General features: G+C 48.3%; 1 protein-coding gene across 1 annotated transcript in view; it reads right to left on the minus strand.

Moving 5' to 3' along the window:
* Positions 1–1324: 1324 nt before the first annotated feature.
* The window catches only part of Ccnjl (cyclin J like), a 56225-nt gene continuing 36935 nt past the window's right edge, over positions 1325–20614 (minus strand). Inside the window, exons 4-6 of the mRNA XM_038328249.1 lie at positions 6969–7271; positions 4774–4933; positions 1325–3003 (exon numbers count right to left, since the gene is read on the minus strand). Coding sequence (XP_038184177.1) covers positions 2583–3003; positions 4774–4933; positions 6969–7271 — 884 coding nt within the window. The 3' untranslated portion in view covers positions 1325–2582. The remainder of the gene's footprint in view (positions 3004–4773; positions 4934–6968; positions 7272–20614) is intronic.

The following is a 20614-nucleotide window of genomic DNA, read 5'->3' on the forward strand; positions in this document are numbered from 1 at the left end:
CTAGGGAAGCCCAGTTCCTGCTTAGAGGGAACAGCTCAGGTCCAGAGCAGCTGGTCTTGCTGCTGAAGGCTCCAATATTGTAAAATGTCCCTCACAGGCTCCCTTATTTGAACACGTGATCCCTCTGCTGGTGGCATTGTCTTAGGAGTCTGTGGAACCTTTGGGAGTTGAGACCTAGCTAGACAAGTAGATCTCTAGGGACCCAGCTTTGATGTTGATAGCTTGGCTTTCCTTCCTGTCCCATCTCTGCTCCTGGTTCAAGGAGTTGGGAGCAAACAGCCTCCTAATCCTGCCACGGCTGTCACAGCTGTTCTTGCCCACCATGGCTTCCGGGCCACAGTGGACTGCACTCTCAAGCCATGAGCTGAAGTAAACATTTTCTCCTTTAGGTTGTTCTGTCAGGTCATTTTGTCACAGCAAGGAGAAAACCGATAAACCCCTTGATCTCTTTTGCATCTCTTTGGGAGGAGACTCTCGCAGAGGTGAACGAGAGAGAGGAGGGGAAGGGCTGGCCTATAGCGAGATGTCCAGACAAAGAAGGAAGAGACCAAGAGCAGGTGATGTGTTTACGTTTATTGCAGGACGCCTGGTCCTGGGAATCAGGTCAGCTCTGGGGCCCCAGCCTAGAAACAGACAGATACAATAACCTGGACTCCAAACTAGTTGCACATAAATACAAAGAGGCTGGGAAAGGGGGTGGAGGGGTGGGAGCCAAAACACAAAAAAATAACAAACAAATGTGCAGGTTCCTATGCTCACTGACAAAATGGCAGCGCCTCATCTTTATCGAGCTCTCTCCTTATTCTGTTTCCACGAGACATTCATCTGTTTAGAAAAGTTCTATCGCTGTGGAATCCGATTCAGCAGCACACGGCCGCCTTCCTGGCAGTCCCTGCCGTGGTCTCTTGGATTGGCAAATGAGTCAAAGGGAACCAAGATGGGAGGCAGGGTGTGGTGGCACACGTGGGAGGGAGGCTGAAGCAGGAGGATCAGGAGTTCAAGGTCAGCCTCCTGCTATGCACTAAGTTTGAGGCTAGCCTTAGCTACACTAGACCTGTTGCAAAATAAAAGTACCCCCCCCAAAAAAAAAGAATAAGAAAAAAAAAAGACACAATCTTTTCAAAAACAAAACTAAAATTTGTTCCTGCGGTCTTTTGCACCCTCCCCATTCTGATGGGTGAACAGCGTGTCCCTTGACCAAAAAAAAAAAAAAAAAAAAAAAAAAGCCACAAGAACATCCTAAGCACAGGCTATGAGTCAGAGTCATTAACATATTGCACATGGTGACAGTCTTCCTGAGCCCTCCAACTGCAGATCCCCACACACTGGCTTTTGCTCCAGCAATCCCTGGCCTGTCAGCGCTGGCGTCCTATCCCATGGTCATCCCCCTAGCTTTCAAATATCCCGCAGTATCATTACTTTTTACTACTGACCACACTCAACGCTGGGGTTGGTTTCACCTTAGCACTCATACTACAAGCATGGAGGGAAGTGAGGACCAGTTCAAACCTTTGTCTTCCTTTCAACAACATTCCCCCACCAGGGGGCAGTGATCCAAGTCCAACGGGGGAACCCTAGAATGCCAGGGGTGGACATTTCAGAGCTGAGGGCCTGGGAGGTGTGCCCCCTCCCATCCCCACCCGCTGTGGTTACACACTGGTTGCTCACAAGCTGGGTTAGGAAAAGACACAGCCTCAACGTGGGACAGACAGGGCGGCAATTCAAACGTTTTCCTCTTACGGAATTTTCAAGTATTACAGAATCCCTGACACAGTATGTAAACAAGGTGGTTCTGCAGGAGAGAAAGCTGGATTGTTCTGGGAAGCAGCAGCACGTGAAACATCTAGAAGGGCGAAAAAGGTTTGAGGTTCAAAAAAATAAAGGGCAAGATAGCCACTGTACCTCCTGGGGCCAGTGCTTGGGCATAAACACAGACAACTGTGCCCTTGGTGTGGAGCTAGGGAGAGAAAAACACTCGGGATGGATCTTCTAGAGACACAGAGGATATATATCCCAGGTGCCAACTCTTTTTTTTCTTTCTTTTTCTTTTTGATTTTTCCCTGACAGTGCTTCTCTGTTTAAGCTTGGCTGTCCTGGAACTTGCTCTGTAGAGCAGGCTGGCCTCATACTCACAGAGATCCGCCTGCTTTTGCCTTCCAAGTGCTGGGATTAAAGGCGTGCGCCACCACTGCCCGGCTGCCCCTTCTTTTCTCAGTGGCATAGCTGTGACGAGTAGTCTTAGAAAAGCCCGGTTGTGCTACTGATCTCTATGCAGTCCGCAATGTCCAAGCCTCTTACCAAGTCTGATGTGCTCCACTGCCTCCCCCAGCTCAAGGGAATGGCCACAGAGCCACGTCTTTGTCCTCCAGCCATACAAGGAAGAGGGTTCCCAGAGAGACGCTGTTGGGTGAGGTATGTCCCTGGATGTTTGGCTCTGGTTGTTCATATTTTTTTTAAAGCACATAGACCCTCACTATTGAAAGGTACTAGGTTCTTTGCCTTACTTGGCTGAGCTCTCCCTCTTAGGTGTCCACTTCCTCAATCCGGGTCTTCCAGGATTCTCCGCGTTGTCCAAATGTGGCCTAGCTGTCAAAACAACCTGTGGGGAATATATGGCTCCCACTGAAGTAGCTGCTTCCATAGGTGGCAGAAAGACAGTGCCTGGGTTCAGCTGCAATGGCCATCTGCATGCTTAGGGATGCAGGCATGGGCACAGGACACATATCCAAGGGTTGGAGGGTTGGGTATGGGGTGTGGAGGGATGGACCAGTGTCTCCTGAGAGCAGGGTTCCTGAGCGGTGGGCCTGTAATGAGTCCCGATAAGCCAAGCACAAGTCCTGCACTGGACTCTGGAACTGGGCTAGCGTTGGCGGTGGTTGGCTGAGCGTAGGGTAGGTGGGCGGTTGGAACAGCATTTGGGTGGCCGCTGGTGATGTGCCAGGCACCATGGCCAATGCCTGGCTCTTGACAGCAACGGTATCCTTGAGAACATTGTCATACGCTCTGAAAGGAAAAGACTCAGGTGAGCCTTGGAGAGCAAAGGTCACCAGATTCCTGCCTACCTTCCTTTGTAAGTGGGACCAGGGGAACGGTGCACCATGCTATACCAGTCTGTGATGGCAAGCTATGACACAGCCTCACTGGCTTACCAACTAGACTCCAGATCTCAGCTTAGAGCTGCTTCTGTCACACATCTCTGACCCTGTGCCAGATCATCCAGATTTGTCCTTGAAGCCCCTGCACCAACGCATCTGGGCTGTTAAAACCTCAGAGGGTAATGTGGGTCCCATCTGCTTCGGTTCACTCCTGCATCCCAGCACTTGGGAGAGTACCAGCTCTACTTTCTGGGTTCTTCTGGGCCAGTTCCATCCCCAGCTGAGTGAATCCTTTGCTTGTAGACACCAAGCAAACATTTGAAAAGAGGGGACACAGTGGGTATTTTTCCTCCATCTCAAAATGCTTTGAGAAGTAAAAACAATTAGAGGCATGTAGAAGAAAGGAGCCTATGGAGCCTATGACTTACTTGAGCAAGGATTTCTCAGGGTGACAGCTGGGACAAACAGACCTGGCCTGGTGACTGATACTGCCATCAATTGTCAAAACAGGCTGGGTTCTGACTTGGGGACACTTTTTATTTGGCCTTTTGAGACAGCGTTTTTTCTGTGTTACCTTGGCTGTCCCAGAACTCACTCTGTAGACCAGGCTGGCCTTGAACTTATAGAGATCCACCTGCCTCTGCCTCCCCAGTGCTGGGATTAAAAGCATACACCACCACCGCCAAGTTTGACTTGGAAACTTCTTAAAGCATACAATTCAAGACATGGCCTAGGGAGCCGGGCTAATGTTTCAGGTAGCTCAGCAAAGCTGCTCACAGTGGGAAGCTGAGAGGTATCTCTTCAGGGGCTGAAGGACTTCCGCTTCTGCCCACCCAGACTCGGATCTATTAGGCCAGCATACAGAGGTTATTACTGTCAGTTGGCGGAAGAGGGGGTTCACTGGAGGTAGCCATCTTAAGGGTTGTTCTGTACTCCTGCCATCTCTATGTCACAGTGTTAGATCTAAGATGGTCCTTCTAAGTGATCAGCCTTGTAGCTTGCTCAGAGAAGGAACTCATGAGAGAATGAATTCACGATCTTTCACAGACTCTCTCTGGGAATCAGGTCAATTAGCCCCAGTAGGATGAGTTCAGTTGATAAGGGTATTGCCTAGCATGCATGAAGCTGAGTTTGATCCCCGGCACTAACTAAACTGGGAGACACACCTGTAAGGCCAGCAGCACTCAGGAGCAGGGGGCAAGATGTTCAAAGATACCCCACTAGCTACATAATGAGACTGAGGTTAGCCTAGGCTACATGACACCCTGTCTCAACAACAAAACAAAATGATAGAATGAATCCAGACATAGAAGAGCAGGCGTCCCCAGTCCCACTCCTCTTTCCCCTCACTCCCCGATCTTAAAAATACAATGAAAATAGGCAATTCTCTAAGTCCTACATCTTGGTTTTTTTGAAATTAGAGTCTCACTATTTATCCTAGACTGGCCTCCAGCTTTCAATCCCCCTCCTTCAGCTTCCCAAGTGTTAGGATTACAGCTGCATCCCACCATACCCCACTTTCCAAAATACCAATTCCGTAAGGGGGCACTCTGCTTCTTCTACACTTTATCTGGAGAATCAGCATCTGTCTCAGACTCAGGAACATCCCCCTCAGTCGGGGTGGTGTCCTAAGGGCAAATAGGTCATTATTTCAGAAACTCAGACAACCAAGACTTACACCAGCAGGATTTCAATACACGTGCTGAGATGCTCCAGAGAGTAGCTCGAGACCCTCTGCAAGTCTCTGGTCCAGTAGGGAGAGAGCTGAAGGCAGATCCTGGAGGCTCCAACACAGGCTGCAGCGACCACAGAAGGCTGGAATTTGTAAAAGATATGATCTGAAAGAGAATTGCAGAGGGCGTGAGTACTGGAAAGTGTCTCCATGGCGCCTCCTGCTCGGTCTGCCCAACAACAGACAATCCAGTCAGTTCAAGGGGTATGCAACGCTGGCATTTTACAAATGGGATGAGAAGAAATCAGGCGCCAGTGTTGGGTCTTTGGTCTGGGCGTTCAGTCTGTGGTTTCTGGAATCAGCCTAGAGAAACAATTCTTTAAAATAGTGTCTATAGCTCCCAGAGAGATGTAGGTGTTTGTTGATGGGCTACGAACGGAACCACAAAGATCTTTATTCTCTTTCTTGGTTATTACAAATAGGCAGAGCCTGCCTAAAGGCTGTGTGCATAGCCATAATGTCTGGTCCTCAGCAGGCACTGAAAAGCGGGTAAAAAACAAACAATGGCTGTACGAGTTTGATACTTATATCTAGGTTTATGGAGTAACATTAAAACATTTAAATCACATTTGCTATGTAACTCTGTAGGCACATGAGGTGTTCAACATTTGGACATGTGGAGGTCAGAGGACAAATGGCTGGTGTCAATTCTTTCCTCGCACCAAGTAGGATTCAGGAAGTAGGATTCGGGATTCGGGAATGGGACTTAGAAAGTGGGAGTCGGGGACCAAACAGCTCCATCTTCCCATTGAGCCATCTCACAAGCACAAGAAAATTTACATTCTATCAACACATCTGAAGTTCTGGTGAATGGATTCAGTGGACATTTCTACACTTTTCACTGATATTTGGGGTCCAGTGCATCATTATCTGTTATTAACTGCTCATAACTTTTAAACACTACAGGTTTTGCCTTTGAAAGCATCAATCAATCAGTTAGAGTGATATAATTATAAGTAGGAGTCATTGAGTCAGACTTCCAGCTTCAAATGCTATCAGGAGACTCGAGGAAGTGATCTAACTTCTAGAGTATATATCACATCATACATAAAATGAGAATAAATGAAACTACTTTGAAACGGGTTTCAAAGCAACTTGGGGGTGAAAGGGTTTATTTGACTTATATATCCTGTTCACTGAAAGAAGCCAAGACAGGAATTCAAACAAGGTAGGAATCTGGAGGCAGGAGACTGATGGAGAGGCCATGGAGACCTGCTGCTTACTGGCTTGCTCCCCATGGCATGCTCAGCCTGCTTTCTTATAGAACCCATGACCAGGGGATTACAGGTGTGTGTGTGTTACCACGCTGGCTTTCTGTGTGGGTTCTTCACCTTGAACTCCAAACTCCCTATGGTTTCACAATGAGCATATTACCAACTGAGCTATCTTCCCAGCCCCCAAACAAGCAAACTTGCTACTAACACAGATGTGAACATTGTCACCCTCCCCACACCCTATTTAATCTGTGTGATGTCAGCCCTTTGGGAATGAGCCACTTGTGAGTTGGTGTGATTTAAATCACCTGAAAGGCTCTAGATTCCCCTAAGAAACGTCCCTGGTGAGTTGCTTTTCTCTAGGTACTAGTGGCTTTTGTGTAAGCTGCTATTTTGTTTATGCGTTACTCTGTAACACTGGGGATGTCCTTGCATTTCTTTGCAGAGTGGGAGTAATATGTGTTAAGAATGGAGCATAGCCCCAGCCCCTGGCATCCATCCCAGCCCCCCTGGCCTGGGAGTTGCATTTTGGTCTGGACTCCAAATCCCAGCATGCCAGGTCCTGACCCCACCCTGGGGGGGGAGGGTCAGGACCACTCCCACAGGGTATTTAAGTGGGCTCCCAAAGGAGAAACATGTGGTTCCGAGTTTGCCCGTGCTCCCCGCTTTCTATCTCTCAGCCATGTGCTCGACCATCCGAGAGCACCATATTTAATAAAACGATGGGCATTTTAATTTGGTTTGATCTGACCTAATTGGATTTCTTTGTGCTGGTGGAGCCGCCGTCTTAGGATTTTTTTCCTAACAACATGGGTGTGGGGGCTCTAGGCAGGAAAGAAGGTCCTGTCTGGATGACACCCCTCTGTTCAAGCCATTTGATCCCAGCCCCCGTGCACCTCCCTCTCCCCACTGCCTCTGAGCCCTCACCTTGCAGGGTAACTTCCAGGAAGTAGTGGGCGTACTCCTTGAGGCACTCTTTGGTCTTCCGGAGGCAGGTGGTGGGCCAGGTGTGGCAGTGGTGGTCCTTCTGGCTGACAGAGGCCAAGAGATAGTAGTCCAGAAAGTGGGCGGGTGTGGGCAGGCAGAGGTCCCAGCCGAAAGCCTCCAGGAGCACAAGTTCCGTGGACAGCAGCTCTTTCTTGGTGAGGGAAAAGTTTTGGTTGCTCAGGATCCTCGTACTGTTTATCTGCTCCAATTTGGGCACGCGATCTTCCCTGTCCTCAAACTTACCTGCGGGGGAGGCAGAAGCAGAATTTACTAGAAGAAGCTGGACCGGGGATGGTAAATTCTTCCCCATGGTATCTGGATGGAGTTAACAAGAGTGACAGAAAGCAGCAGGTAGGAGGGACTGCCTAGGAACAAAAGGACACATTTGGACCACGAATCTCCACGTCATCACTTCCTGCTAGGTGATGATGATGTGTCTCAATCTCTCCGTGGCCCCAACTGCAAGGGGACCTGATGGCTTAGGACGGCTTTTGTTTGAGTCCGTGAGGAAACGCACACTAAAGCTCAAACAGGTGCCTGGAACGCTGAAGGCATGGGATGCAGTCATGAGCAGCCTTTAGGTTCTATGGGTGAGGTTTGTACCTTCCCTGTCTGGCCCTCATCAATTCAGGCAGAGCCGTAATGGCCTCAAGTCTGACCCCACCCTTCCAGGTGCAGAAGAGCCTGTACACAGCTTTCCACTCCCTCGGTGGGCCTCATCTTCTTGCCGGAGCAGTTTTAGTTTGGGATGTGTTGGACACAGGTTGCTTGGAAGGTGAGCTCAGAAAAGACTGGCAAATCGAGGAAGGAAAGGAGAAAAGGAAGAAAGCCCCAAAGGAATTCTTAGGAGGTGCTGCCATGGACAGATGGAGCCTAACCATAGGGGTTCTGGGAAATGGTTAAAAATACAGGCTTTAAGGCCTTGGGTTATAACTCAACAGCCAGGAACAGGGGAGCTTCTCCTGCACTGAGAGTAGAGACCAGAAGCTACTGGGAGACATGATAGGCCCACTTTGTGAGACTCAGCTCCCCTTTCTGGGGATACCACTCCATATCTGGCAGTGAACCCCACGACTGGCAGTTCCTTGAAAGCACTATGTCTCTTGGTCTTGTCTGCACAGCACTGTAGCCTGGAATACCTATCTTCATTCCCTCTTCACTTGGCCAAGCTCGCTGTCTTTCACGCTCCTTCCGAGTAAGCTTTGGGTAAGCCTTCCTCAGCTGAGCCCCTTGGGAGTCAGCCTTGACCTGTCTGTCACCTGTGATCTCTGGATAGCCTCATAGGGTGCAGAGCAACTGCTGAGCAAAGGTATTGGGAAGGGCACAGATACCTTTGTGTACCTGCCCACGGCTGTGGCAACTGACTCTCTGATGCACTTAGTCACCAGCTTCTCCACCTCTCTGGAAAGGTAAGAAGTACCCACCCGAGGCTGCTCTGAGGAACACACCCATCCTAAATGCAAGGATGCCTCCGCTAAGTGAAATGAAACTCTGGGCAGGCCAGGAGCCAGCAACAGCTTTTCAAGAAGGGGGGGGATGGGTGGATGTGCAGAGAGGGTGGGTAAGTGGATTACCACAGGGAGGAAACAGAGACCACTCTGATCAAGTGCAATCTCTTCCCAGAGTGCAGTGGGTGGCTGCAATGGTGCTGCCTACAGAGTGTGCACCCCCACTGAGGCAGGTGAGCGCAAAAGCAAACTGTCCAAGAAACTGTCCAAGGGGAGGAGCTTCTTCTCTAGCTGCAATCTGGGCCCCCGCTGCTCTCTGCAGCCTCTACCCAGGCCTTCCTCCTCATAAGCAGGATGCAGTCCCATGATCCTCCCCTGTGGAGTGCTCTTTAATGCTCTCGCTCATCCTGCATCCTTCAAAGCTTAGTGGAAAGGCCTTGTTAACAGGAATCACCACCATCAGATTCTAAGACCTCCTGTAGGCAGAGTAATGGGTGTTTCTCTCTGGCCCCTGGAATCTAATGCTGTTTGTACTTTCTCGTGGGAGTTTAGCGATCCTATGTTTTTTCCCCAATGACCATATGTTTATTTAACTTTTTCAGATTTTAGATTTCCTCTTAAACAATATTTTTGTTAGTCTTTTCATTTTTTGTTTGTCTTGCAGGGTCTTATGTAGCTGTGGCTGGCCTCGAACTCACAGAGAAACACTTGCCTTTGCCTCCTCCTGAGCGCTGGGATTGAAGGCGTGCACAATCATACTTTGCTTTTTAGTAATTTTAATTGTGTGTGTGTGTGTGTGTGTGTGTGTGTGTGTGTGTCTGTCTGTCTGTCTCTATGAATCTGAATGCAGGTGCTGTCAGGATCCAAAAGGTATCAGATCCCCTGGCGTTGCAATTAAAGATGGTTGTGGGTTCTGGGAGACAGTCTTCTGTAAGAACAACACATGCTCTTAATCTCTGAACCAGCCTCTGATGTGGTTAAGACAAGCCTATCCAGTAACTATAAAAGTGCATAAAGCAAGATCATATAGTTTAATAATCATTTAAAAGCAGCAACTCCCCCTGCCCCGCCCCGAGTTGCGTAGCTTTCCTGAATCTTATATAGAACTAAGCTAATCTTGGTCATGTAAACTAAACAGATATGATGCCCCCCTGGCCTCCAGTTTGGTGCTAGAGACTGAGTTCTCGCCCTCCCACATAAAAGGGAAGTGTTCTACCACCAAGCAACACACTCATCACCATGAGTTTTTTTTTTTTTTTTAATCTGGAAGAGGGAGATGAGGACAGGCAGGGAGAAGCATAAAGTGGCAGGGTACCTAGCCCAGACAGAACTGTACACTGAGGGTGGCCGTGAGACCCTGGAGCAGCACTGCTGGCGGCCAGCCATCTATCTGGAGGCACCAGCTGATGTGTTCAATCAGATTAGTTTCCTCTGCCCCTCCCTGCTTTTCAAACCTTTCAGAACCTTGCTACCAAACCTCAGAGGATTAACCCCCCAAAGGAGGGGTCATGGCTTGCGGAGAAGGGATCTCACTTCTCTGGCTCTCTCTACTCCCCATACAAGCAGGAAAGGCCTCTTGGGGACCCTCCACACTGCGGGCTACAGTCAGGCAGGGTTGGGCCTGCATCCTCAATGAGTTTGCTCTGGTGCTAGCGGCATGAAACCCTCCAGGCTGTTCTTTTGTTTATGACAAGGAATACAGAGAATGATCCCGCAGAATGGAAAGTGCTTCTTCTGTGCCCAGGACACAGAAGGCACTGTGCCTCACAGTGCTGAGTCCTCAAAGGAATCCTAAGCATCCCCAGGGCTCAAAAAGACAAAAAGATGATGAGAGCTTTATCCCCAGAAGTAGCTGCAGAGTCACTGCTTCTTTCTGTTGGCCACAATGACTTCACAGCACACACATTGTTTCCCAACACACACACACTTAGCAGTCAGGAATGGCTCTGGGTTTCCTAGCAGTGCACGTGCCCAGCAGACATTTCCTCCCCTCCTCCCATAGTCTTAAGTCGTCCTTTGTCCCCAGTGCTGCCACCACCAAGCACCACTGCACTTAGCTGCTTCCTCCTCTTGTCTTCAGCTGGTCCATACTTATTCCAGTTCTGTGTGTTGTATATAAAATATGGGCTTTGCAGGTTACAGATGGGATATGCCACTACCCCTGGCACCCCAGCATATCCTCCTGAGGATGTTTTTCTACAAACGGTAAAATATTAATAATAGGAATACACCATCACTAATGCAATAACTTATCTTTTGTTTTTAAGACAGGGTCTCATGTAGCCCAGGATAGTCTCAAATTCACCATGCCATGGAGGCTGTCCCTGAACTCTAGTCCTCTTGCCTCCACCTCTCAAGTGCTGGGATTACAAACCTGCATGCAATAACATTCTAATGTTCCGTCCATATGTAATTTGCTCCAGGGATTCTGAAAACACATTTACTCTCCCCCCTTCGTTTTGAAACACAGAGTCAAACTAGGCACAAACAAAGGGTCTAAAATCTTTCAGCCTTATTTCTTAGTGTTTTGAGAACGTGAGTCCCGCTATATTTTAAAATGTTCCCCATTCTTGATTGGCTGGATTGCTTCCTTGTGGACAGCCACATTTTGAGCAGCGTGCAGCAAAGCAGAGAGGTGCCCAGTCCTCCCTCCTTGCTGAGTCATACTGGGATTTACAGCTATAGAGGACGTATCCCAGCAACAGAAAGGCCAGCTTGTATTGCTTGGCTAAGGTGGAGACATGGGTTCTCTCTGGTCTAAAGGATTCCCCCTTTGCCTGTGAGGTTCACAAGCAACCTGTGAAGCCAAGGTGATACCTCGAGACAAAATGTCCTGTTTCCCAACAACTCTGTCTCACTGGCTTGGCATCCATGGGTGAGGATGCTTTCCTGGCTAAATGGCGACACTGGAGCTGAAGCCGCTACTGTACAGATGCTGTCGTTGCACACACAGTTTTTTCTTTTAAATTTTTTCCTAGCTTTAATCTTAACAGTTAAGAGTCCTCTTGACACTGTTCTAAGATTAAAACCAACCATGGGCATATAGAAGAGCCCGCGGTGGCTCCCAGAGGTCAGGTATGTTAGCAAAGGACCTCGTCTGTCCCATTTGCACACCTGGCTAATTGAGTGGCAACCCCAAGGCTGGTGTACAAAGAGCTAGGGTATTCATGGCAGGTAATGATCGGAATTCCAGCCCATTGGTCTAAACACCCATATTTCCAAAAGCATTTACTTCTTCTAAGGTAGGGTCTCTTAAACTAGACTAGCCTGGAGCTCACTATGTAGCTCAGGCCTCATACGCATGGCAAGTCTCCTGCCTCAGTCTCCCAAGCGCCGGGATTACAAATGTGAGCCACTAGGCCTGGATTGGCTTAAACTCATTTTAAAGGCATTTATCTTATCTTGTATGTTCAAATGTTTCATCTGCTTGTATATATGTGCTTCACATGCATGTCTGGTGCCCTTACAGGTCAGGAGAGAGCACTGGATCCTCTAGAACTAGAATTATAGATGTTTGCGAGACACCAAGTGGGTGATGGGAACTAAACCCAGGTCCTCTGCGAGAGCTGTAGGGTAAGAAACTCAACAGAGGCCACCCAGGTACCACACAGGAACATACCATCCAAAGGAAAAGTACCTCAAGTTCCAAAGGAAATACCTAACATTCCATCCATTGCAGATAGGATCACCTCACATCCCTTAGCCCAGCACACGCCTATTCCTTTTTCACCAGGACACCCTAGACAAATGTCAGCCAATTATGGATCCTGAGCCTTAGAAATCCCTCACCCCAACCTCTGCTATTATAAAAAATCCCACCCCAACTGTGCTTGGGGCACTCTGGTCATGCCAACGCCTTACATTCTCCCTGTGAGAGTACGAGTTTTCCAAAAAAAAAAAAAAAAAAAAAAAAAAAAAAGGCTCTTTGCTTTTACATATAGGACTCAGTCTCCTTGTTAGCTTTGGGGGTGGGGGGACTCTGTGGGTCCGAAGCATAACAGAGCCACAAGTGCTCTTAAGTAAGGAACTATCTTTCCAGCTCCATTGGCCTAGACTCTGAACATTCTAGGCCACAGTGGCTAGCTTGGCTTTTCCCCTGGGAGGTGGGAGGCTGGTGAGACAGGATCTTACTACATAGCCTAAGTCTTGAGTTCTTGGCAGTTCTCAGGCATCAGCCTCCTGAATCCTGTGCTCTTGGTGTGTGTGTGTGTGGAGAGAGAGGGGTCTCTTTCTCTCACACTCTTCCTTCTTTCCTGTGTGAGTGTATGTGTTCAAATGTGTGCACACGTGTTGTGGGATGTTGGAACTCTGAGTAAAGGTATATGGCTGTGACTGGTGTAATAAGAAGCTGAACAGGATTTCCTGGAAGAAGAAAAGAAGGAATCTAGGGGAGAGAGGGGAAGGGAAGAGAGGCAGAGTTGCCATGGAGACTCGATAGGAGTCAAACACAGACTGGGTGATGTAAAAGCCACGTGGTAGAACATAGATTAGTGTAAATGGTGAATTTAAGTTATAAGAGCTAGTGGGACAAAACTAAGCTAAGGCTGAGCTTTCATAATTAATAAGTCTCTTTGTCATTATTTCAGAGGTGGCTGGCAGGACAGAAAAGACTGGTTACTCACATACAGGTGGGTGTAGAGGTTCAAGTAGATACCAGGCATCTACTTCAAACCTGAAACTTGCTCATTAGGCCTGAGTGGCTGGCCAGCAGACTCCAAGGATCCTCCATTCTCTACTCCTCCATCCCCATAGCGCTGGGATAGCAACCATGTTCCACAGAACCTTGCTTTTACTCCACACAGTGTGGAGATCTGAAAGCACTGAGTCATACCCCCAGCCCCAGCCTTCCCTTTTAGAAAGGGAGAAAAAAACAAAAAGACTGTGGTTGCAAACTCAAAACCACATAGCAGGAAATTTACCACTTTAAAATGCGCAGTTCAGTGACATCATTCACTTGACAACAGGGCCGTAGCCATCACCACCCCACTTCTCCTGAACCCTGCACCTTGCAAACGTCTCTACTCTGGGAAATTTATGATATAGGAACAAAAGTTAAAAAAAAGAAAACAGGAAGAAGAAAGCGTGTTGTAACAACCCCTGCGAAGGCAGTACTCAGCTCGAATAGTCAGGATATCTATCTACCTTGCCTCTAAAAGAAAACATTTTTAAGTTTTATTTTATTTGACACACAGGAATGCTTTGCCTGCAGGTATTGTATGTATGTGCACCACAGGTGTCCTAAGAGGTCAGAAGAGGGCACTGGAGCCCTTGGATTAGGAGTTATGGGTGGCTATGAGTCACCATGTAGGTGCTGGGAAAGAACCCTCATCCTGTGCAACAAAAGGAGCCATCTCTCTAGCCCCCTAAAAAAATTCCTAAACAAAAACACAAACATTGAACGAGGTTCTAAGAAACTTCAGGTTCCACACAGTCTGTTCATTCTCTCTCCCTCTCCCGCTTCCTCTCCCCCTCCTTCTCTCCCTCCCTCCCCTCCGTCCCTCCCTCTCTCCCTCTCTCCCAGTTTTTCAAGACAGGGTTTCTCTGTAAAACTGCCTTGGCTGGCCTGGAACTCACTTTGTAGCTTGGACTGGCCTCAAACTCACAGAGATCCACCTGCCTCTGCCTCCTGAACGCTGGGGTTAAAGGTATGGCACAGTCCTTTCTTAACTGCTGAACTGTTGCCCCTCGTTAAGTCCTAGCATTCTCCAGTGGTTGGCAGGATGCTGGACTCACTGCCTATCTAGTACCCATGCAGGATGCTGGTACCAGCTGCCCGTCTAGGTTCTGAGCCTAGGCTCAGAGGAGGCCAAAGTTTCTCGGCTAAAAAGAACTGGGTTTTAAAACAGCAACAGCTGGCAGTCCTTTCCTCAAAGGCAATGATTCTGAAACCAGAACCTCTTGGCATCAGGAATGCTTTTCTCTTAAAAACAGCTCGGCCCTCATCTGAGAACAAGAACCATAACTGAATCAGGAGTTGGGACTCTGTGGCCACCTGGCAGAAGGGTAGCAGCTGGTTGTCCCTCATCCAGCATGGCGTTGATGAGGGTGATGGGGGAGCTGGATCAGAGGGTCAAAAACCTGCCCCATTATCATCCTGGCTTGGCCTCGTGCCAGTGTGGATCCTGATGTCTTTCCAGGTGAATGTGAGACATGCTAAGTAGCATGGGTGTCACACGGAGAAAGCAGTTGTTGCTCTTGCAGAGGACTTGGGTTGCCAGGTTGTAGCCTTTGCCAGGGAGAGTGGGCCCAGGGTCCAAGGAGTGGCAGCCCAAGCTGGTCAGGCTCTAAAGATATCTTTGAGGTATCAATCTTTCTTTCTTCTTGGATTCTACCCTCCTCAGAGGAAAGCAATGTGGTCACCAGAACGGGAACAACTCAGTCAGCTTTAGTTACTGGAACCAGTGACCAGAGAGAAGATCCTAGAGGACACTGTCCTGAGTCTCACGTCTCTAGTCCCACTCCAGGTATCACTGTGTGAATCTGAGCCACTGAGCTGATGAACGCCTCACAGGGCAGGGGAGAGGGTTCAAGGGCTATTCCAGGGAACACAACAGACAAAGGAACCCCTAGCACAGGGGAAGTGCCCATCAGTGGTAGTAGCAGCTGCTGCTGGATTATTTACAGAATACGATAGGTATTTTTTTTTTTTTGCACCAAACTGGCAACTTCGAGAGTCTTGTTAGCTGGGCACAGATGAACTACTAGCGTGGTGGCTAACGTCAGAGGGTGTTTCCTTACAGGTTCTGAAAAGGGGTGAAATCATCCTAACAAAAGGCACCTCCTGCTTCAACCAATGTACAAGTGTTTCTGGGTGCAGAGAGTGGATGCTTTAACCCCAGCCTCCTTTCTCGGGTATGGCACCTTACACTCAGCCCAGAGGGTAGAAGTGAGACAGAGGGCAGTGTTGGGTTTGACTCTTTCCCCAAATCCATGTCTCCTGGGGATGGGATTTCTCCCAGCTGGTTAAAGCAAGAGACAGAGAGTCTGTCCACCAAGCTGGGAGCTTTGGGAGGTGGACATGTGATTCTCAGTTGCACCCAGCACCACACCTGGCTTTCCTGTATCCATGCAAGATGAAGTCCGGCTGCTTGCTGCCATGAGACCAGGGCACACATCCTCCATGAAAACACCAGAGCATAGCTTCTGGCCTGAGGGCAATACTCAATAGATAGCTTTGGTTTTCTTTCATAAATGGTTCCAACGTCTAGAATTGTCTATACCGCAAGCATGGACCTCATCCTCATACACATGCTCCCAAAGCAACCCACAGTTTCCAAGGATAACCCTGTGGATGCAGGCTTCCTGTAGGCGTGAGTGTGAGGCCAGCTGCTGCCCCACAAATATTTTCATCTTCGATTTCCTGTATGCTAATGAGCAATTGAATTCTAGAGGCTTTCTGGGGAAGACTGTATGGTCAATAGGATTTAGCTTTTTCTGTGAACAACAGAATTTAAATCTGTGACTCATTACCAAGATACTTTCTGTAATGAATGAACCCTTTGGCCCACCTTGAAAACACACACAACCAACCCCAACCTTTTCGGCTTTTTGTAGTTAACCTAGGCAGTTCGGAGAGGGACTTCCTACTCTCCCCCAAGGGAGGCCCAGCTGGTGTCTTTCCAGGAACTAGGACACAGATGGGGTAGTTTGGCTGAAAAGCTGATCAGATGGTAGCCCAGAAACTGCCCTAGGACATCGTCCTTGGAAGAGACTGTTAACCAGACACACGGCACAGCATAGAGGTAAGAGGTCAGAGGCTCAGCCATGCCACTTACTGGTGTGTACTCTGGACTGAGGATCAATCCCTTGGGTCTATGCTTTCTGTTTTGTGGCATGGGAATAACAGAATGAGTCAAGATGGCACTCTGGGTTAGTGCCCTCAGAACAGTACCTTTCTAGATCCTATGGTAGCCAGAACTAGCCCCATCCTTCATACAGATACAATGGCAGTTAGGTTTCTAGATGGACCTTGATAAAAAAAAGGGCCGGAGAAAGCCAGGGACAAGAAAGGAGAAGGCCCCTTTACATCAGTGTTTGTTGTTCTCTGGGGAAGAAAGGAAGCAGTGATAGCCACAGGGCTTGGGGACCAGGCAGCACCCAACACTATGGTCCTGCAGCAGCTGGGTACATCTCTGATCTAAAGATATGGAAGTTGGGAATGTCCTGGAGGAAAAAACTTAAAAAAAATATTATTTATTTATCATGTATACAATATCCTGTCTGCGTGTATTCCTGCAGGCCAGAAGAGGGTACCAGATCTCATTACAGATGGTTGTGAGACACCATGTGGTTGCTGGGAATTGAACTCAGGACCTTTGGAAGAACAGGCAATGCTCTTAACCTCTGAGCCATCTCTCCAGCCCAGGAACAAACTTTTATTACCAGCTGTCCTTGGGCTTTGGAGCCTTGGGTATATCTGTCATAAAGATGGCCTTGGGACCCCTGTCTTTCTGGGCTGCCGCCTCTCTTAGGAAGAAAGAGAAAACTCCTTTCTTTTCCCCACATCTCTCTTAAAAGCAAAGCTACTCTGTCAATGGCTGCCTCCAGTGTGTGTATATAGCAAGCTGGATAAATAATGCATGAATGGACCTATGGACGGATGGGTGGAGGGATGAGAACGAGCCCATTTCCGAAGGCCTGAATCCATTCCTGAGTCCAGTTTGGGAAAGAGCCTACGGCGAGGCTAGGAGTGGCTGTTTTCTTCAAGAGGAAATTGTGGAAATGCCTCTCAGGGTTTGTGGTGGCATCAAGCCAGCTGGGTCACACACAGGCTTCCCTTCTCACTGCGGGGACATCGCTGCCTCAGGATGCAGACACAGGAACGATGACTTCACAGGGTAGCTCCAGCCAATCCCTGGTTCCATTGTGTCCCACTTTATAAGTGACCCAAATAATTCCACTGGCTGGAATTGAGGATTGTGGGGCAGGAGCCACTTGTCACGTGCACGGCTGGCACCGGGTGGGGTAAGTGCTTTGTGTGGAAGAACAGAGTCCCAGCCGGAATGAGGCTCTTTTAGTAACTGCTGAGTAGTTACTGTCCATCCCCACTTGTGGGCTCTGCCTCTGGACTGGGTCTGAGGGGGCCTCTGCTGACAGACAGCAAGGCTTTCCAGTTGTAAGTCCAAAGATGCAGACACCAGAGGGCCTAGATCCTTTGTTCCCCCATCTGCTGGGAGCAGAAAGAAGGAAGAAGAGGGGGAACCATGGCCACTGCTTGAGGTTATGAGGGGAATCATTTCCTGACACACAGGAGAGTCCTGAAGGCTGAGGCAACCTTCCAGTCAGCGTGGGTCTGTAGTTGAGAAAGCAGAGGATTTGGGAGCTTGCACAACCTGTCTGCTGACCTGGGTATTTTTGGTACTGCCAAGCACAGAGGTCATCGGGTTAAAGGCAAATGCTGCTGCTATGAGACAAGACACACCAAGCCATTCCAAGTCATTCACCCGGTCCCCCTTCCTACTAACCTGTCTTCCTAGGTCTATCCTTTTTATACAAGTTATCTATTTCTTGAGCCTTGGTTTTCACCTCTGTTAGGTAGGGAAACTTACTTCCTTCAGGTTTGTTTTGGGAACTAAATGAGTAAAAGTGTATTAAAAAGAAGGAAAACTTTGCACAGCACAGAAATCTCAAAAAACATTAGCAATTCCATTTCTCATAGCAGATTTCCCCTCCGCCCCCACATTCTGATGATAGGGGACAATACAGCAGAGCTTTCAGACATTTCTATTCTATTTTCTTGTCTTCTAAATTTCCACAAAAGACAAAGATCACTCTCCCACAGAGGAAAAACATCTTTAACTCCTCAGAAGACAAGGCCCCGCTGAAGGGATGGCAGACTCCAGAAGTGGCAGAATAAAACTGCCATAGAAGGATCCAGAATGTGAGACTGCTGAAGCCAGGAATATTCTGGCGCGAACCTGCTTTGACAAGTGCCCACAAGTCAGGAGACGTCAGATTTTCCTAGAAGAGTCCCAGAAACCCCAGCATGCTGGTGACAAAGAGGAGACTTTTCCTGTCTAGACATCAAAATGCTTGTAATTAAAATTAAGACGGGAAAGGGGAAAGGCAATGCATGCTTCTCTAAGTCAATCTTAAAACTCTGTGCCGACAGAACAAACACAGCAGTGAGTTCTAATCTCACCACCAGGCCAGCACATTTCCCTTGAGTATGAAATGCTTTTTAACACTGAGTAAAACAACCAACCACGTTAGCTAGGTGGTGATTGGTACTGGCGAAAGGGAAGCTGCTGTGGCCAAGGCTCACCCTTGAGGATAATGAAACCTGTACTCCACGAACCTGAGCATCCCAGAAAGCTAAGTCAGGGCTCTGATCTAGAAAACTCTCCAGATGGTTTTCCCTGGGGAGCACAAGGTATAACAGACAAGGCCTCCTGGGCCAGTCTTTCAGGATATCAGCAGGAAATAGTGTGGGGTCCAGGGGAGGGGGTGGTTTAGTGATGGGCTCAAGGTAGTCTTGGTGCTAATAAGGGGCACAATGTGGTCAAGATGACGATATTTGGTGCCAGAGAGATGCCTCAGCACTTAAGAGTATTGGCTGCCCCTAGAGAGGACCTGGTGCAATTCTAAGCACCATCATGGTAGCTTATAGCTATCTGTAACTCTAAGGGATCTGACGCCTTCTTTAAAACAATTTATTAAAAAACTTTTTATTTATTCATTCATTTATTTAATGGGTGTTTTGTTTGCATGTATGCATGTGTACCGTGTATGTGTGTCTGCTGCCTGAGGTCAGGAGATGGTGTCAGATCCCCGGGAAGTAGAGTTACAGATGGCTGTGAGGAGCCATGTGGGTGCTAAGAGTCAAACTTGGTCCTCTACAAGAGCAAGTTCTTTTAACCACTGAGCCATCTCTCTAGCCCCCTGATGCTGCTTTTTAACCTCTATGAGCACAGCCACACATGGTACACAGATATACAAGTGGGAAAAAACCCTCATACACATAAAATAGTAATAATAATAATAATAATAATAATAATAATAATAATAATCATTTTAAAAGATGCAAATATTCACCACAGAGGGACTTTATAACTGAACCTCGCTCCTACCAGTCCTCAGGCAGCACGGCACACAGAGGGGGGCCTGATTCCAGCGTTGTGGTACTCTTCCTGCTTGTGATGCATGCTGTTTATTCCCTTTACTGCAAGGACACAGTGTTCTCTTAGAAGGGCTTGCTCTTAGCGCACGTCCCAAGATCTGTTGGTAATGCAGGCCTAAGCCTGTATCTTGAGGAGCATTTTCCTGTTGATGAGCAACTTGAAGACAGGGGCTCAGGGTACCTGCCAAGCAGGTACCTGGGTGAAGGGTGAGTAGTCCTCATCCAGGGATACTGTGAACGTCACTTCTATTCCGTATCTCTCTAGAGCCTACATCGTCCCTAATGAAAGGGGGGCAGTCTAACACCTGTGTGGGGTGGGGAGGGCTACTGAACACTGCATATTCAATCAGTTGAAATCTAAAACTCCTGAGGGGAGCAGGGGGGGCTACAGATTCTCAGTTCCGGGACAAACAAGTCTAGGCTCTAACCTGCTAAGGCATTTTGTACAATTTTAAGAGCTTCTGGCCCAGTCATCTGTCTGACAAGCAGCTCTCAAATAAAACCCCTCCCCCGCCATAGCTCCAAGCCTGCCAGCCGGCAGAAATGAAGCCGGGAAATGGAAAAAGCACCATGCCCCCTGCTATCATGTTTGAGCTGGTGCTGGGATCCCCTCGGCACAGCTCTCAGCAGAGAGGCCACCTCTTCCAGGCTATGTGGCCACCACAAAATGCCACTGCTGAGAAGTAGAGCCACCGATCCTGTAGCAGCTCCTGGGTGGCTCTGGAAAAGGAAAAATAGAAGACACCCCCTGTAGCCCAATCTCTAAAATGCCGAGCCTTTCACAAATGATCCCCACAACAGGACAAAGGAAATGGGGGTGTTCCTGGTCGCTTTTCCACGAGCTATGAGGAAATAGCAAATAGTTCCCTGTATTTTGGGGGTCTGTTTCCTTAAGGACTTGGGTTTGACTCTAGTAAGAACTCTCACACCTTGCCAGAACCCTTGAAAAAGATGACCTGGAAAAATCACCCCTTTGCTTCTGATGCCTGCAATGAGAGCCTTGGAGACGTCTCAAACGT

Source organism: Arvicola amphibius, chromosome 4, assembly GCF_903992535.2.
Source record: "Arvicola amphibius chromosome 4, mArvAmp1.2, whole genome shotgun sequence".
Lineage (NCBI taxonomy): Eukaryota > Metazoa > Chordata > Mammalia > Rodentia > Cricetidae > Arvicola > Arvicola amphibius.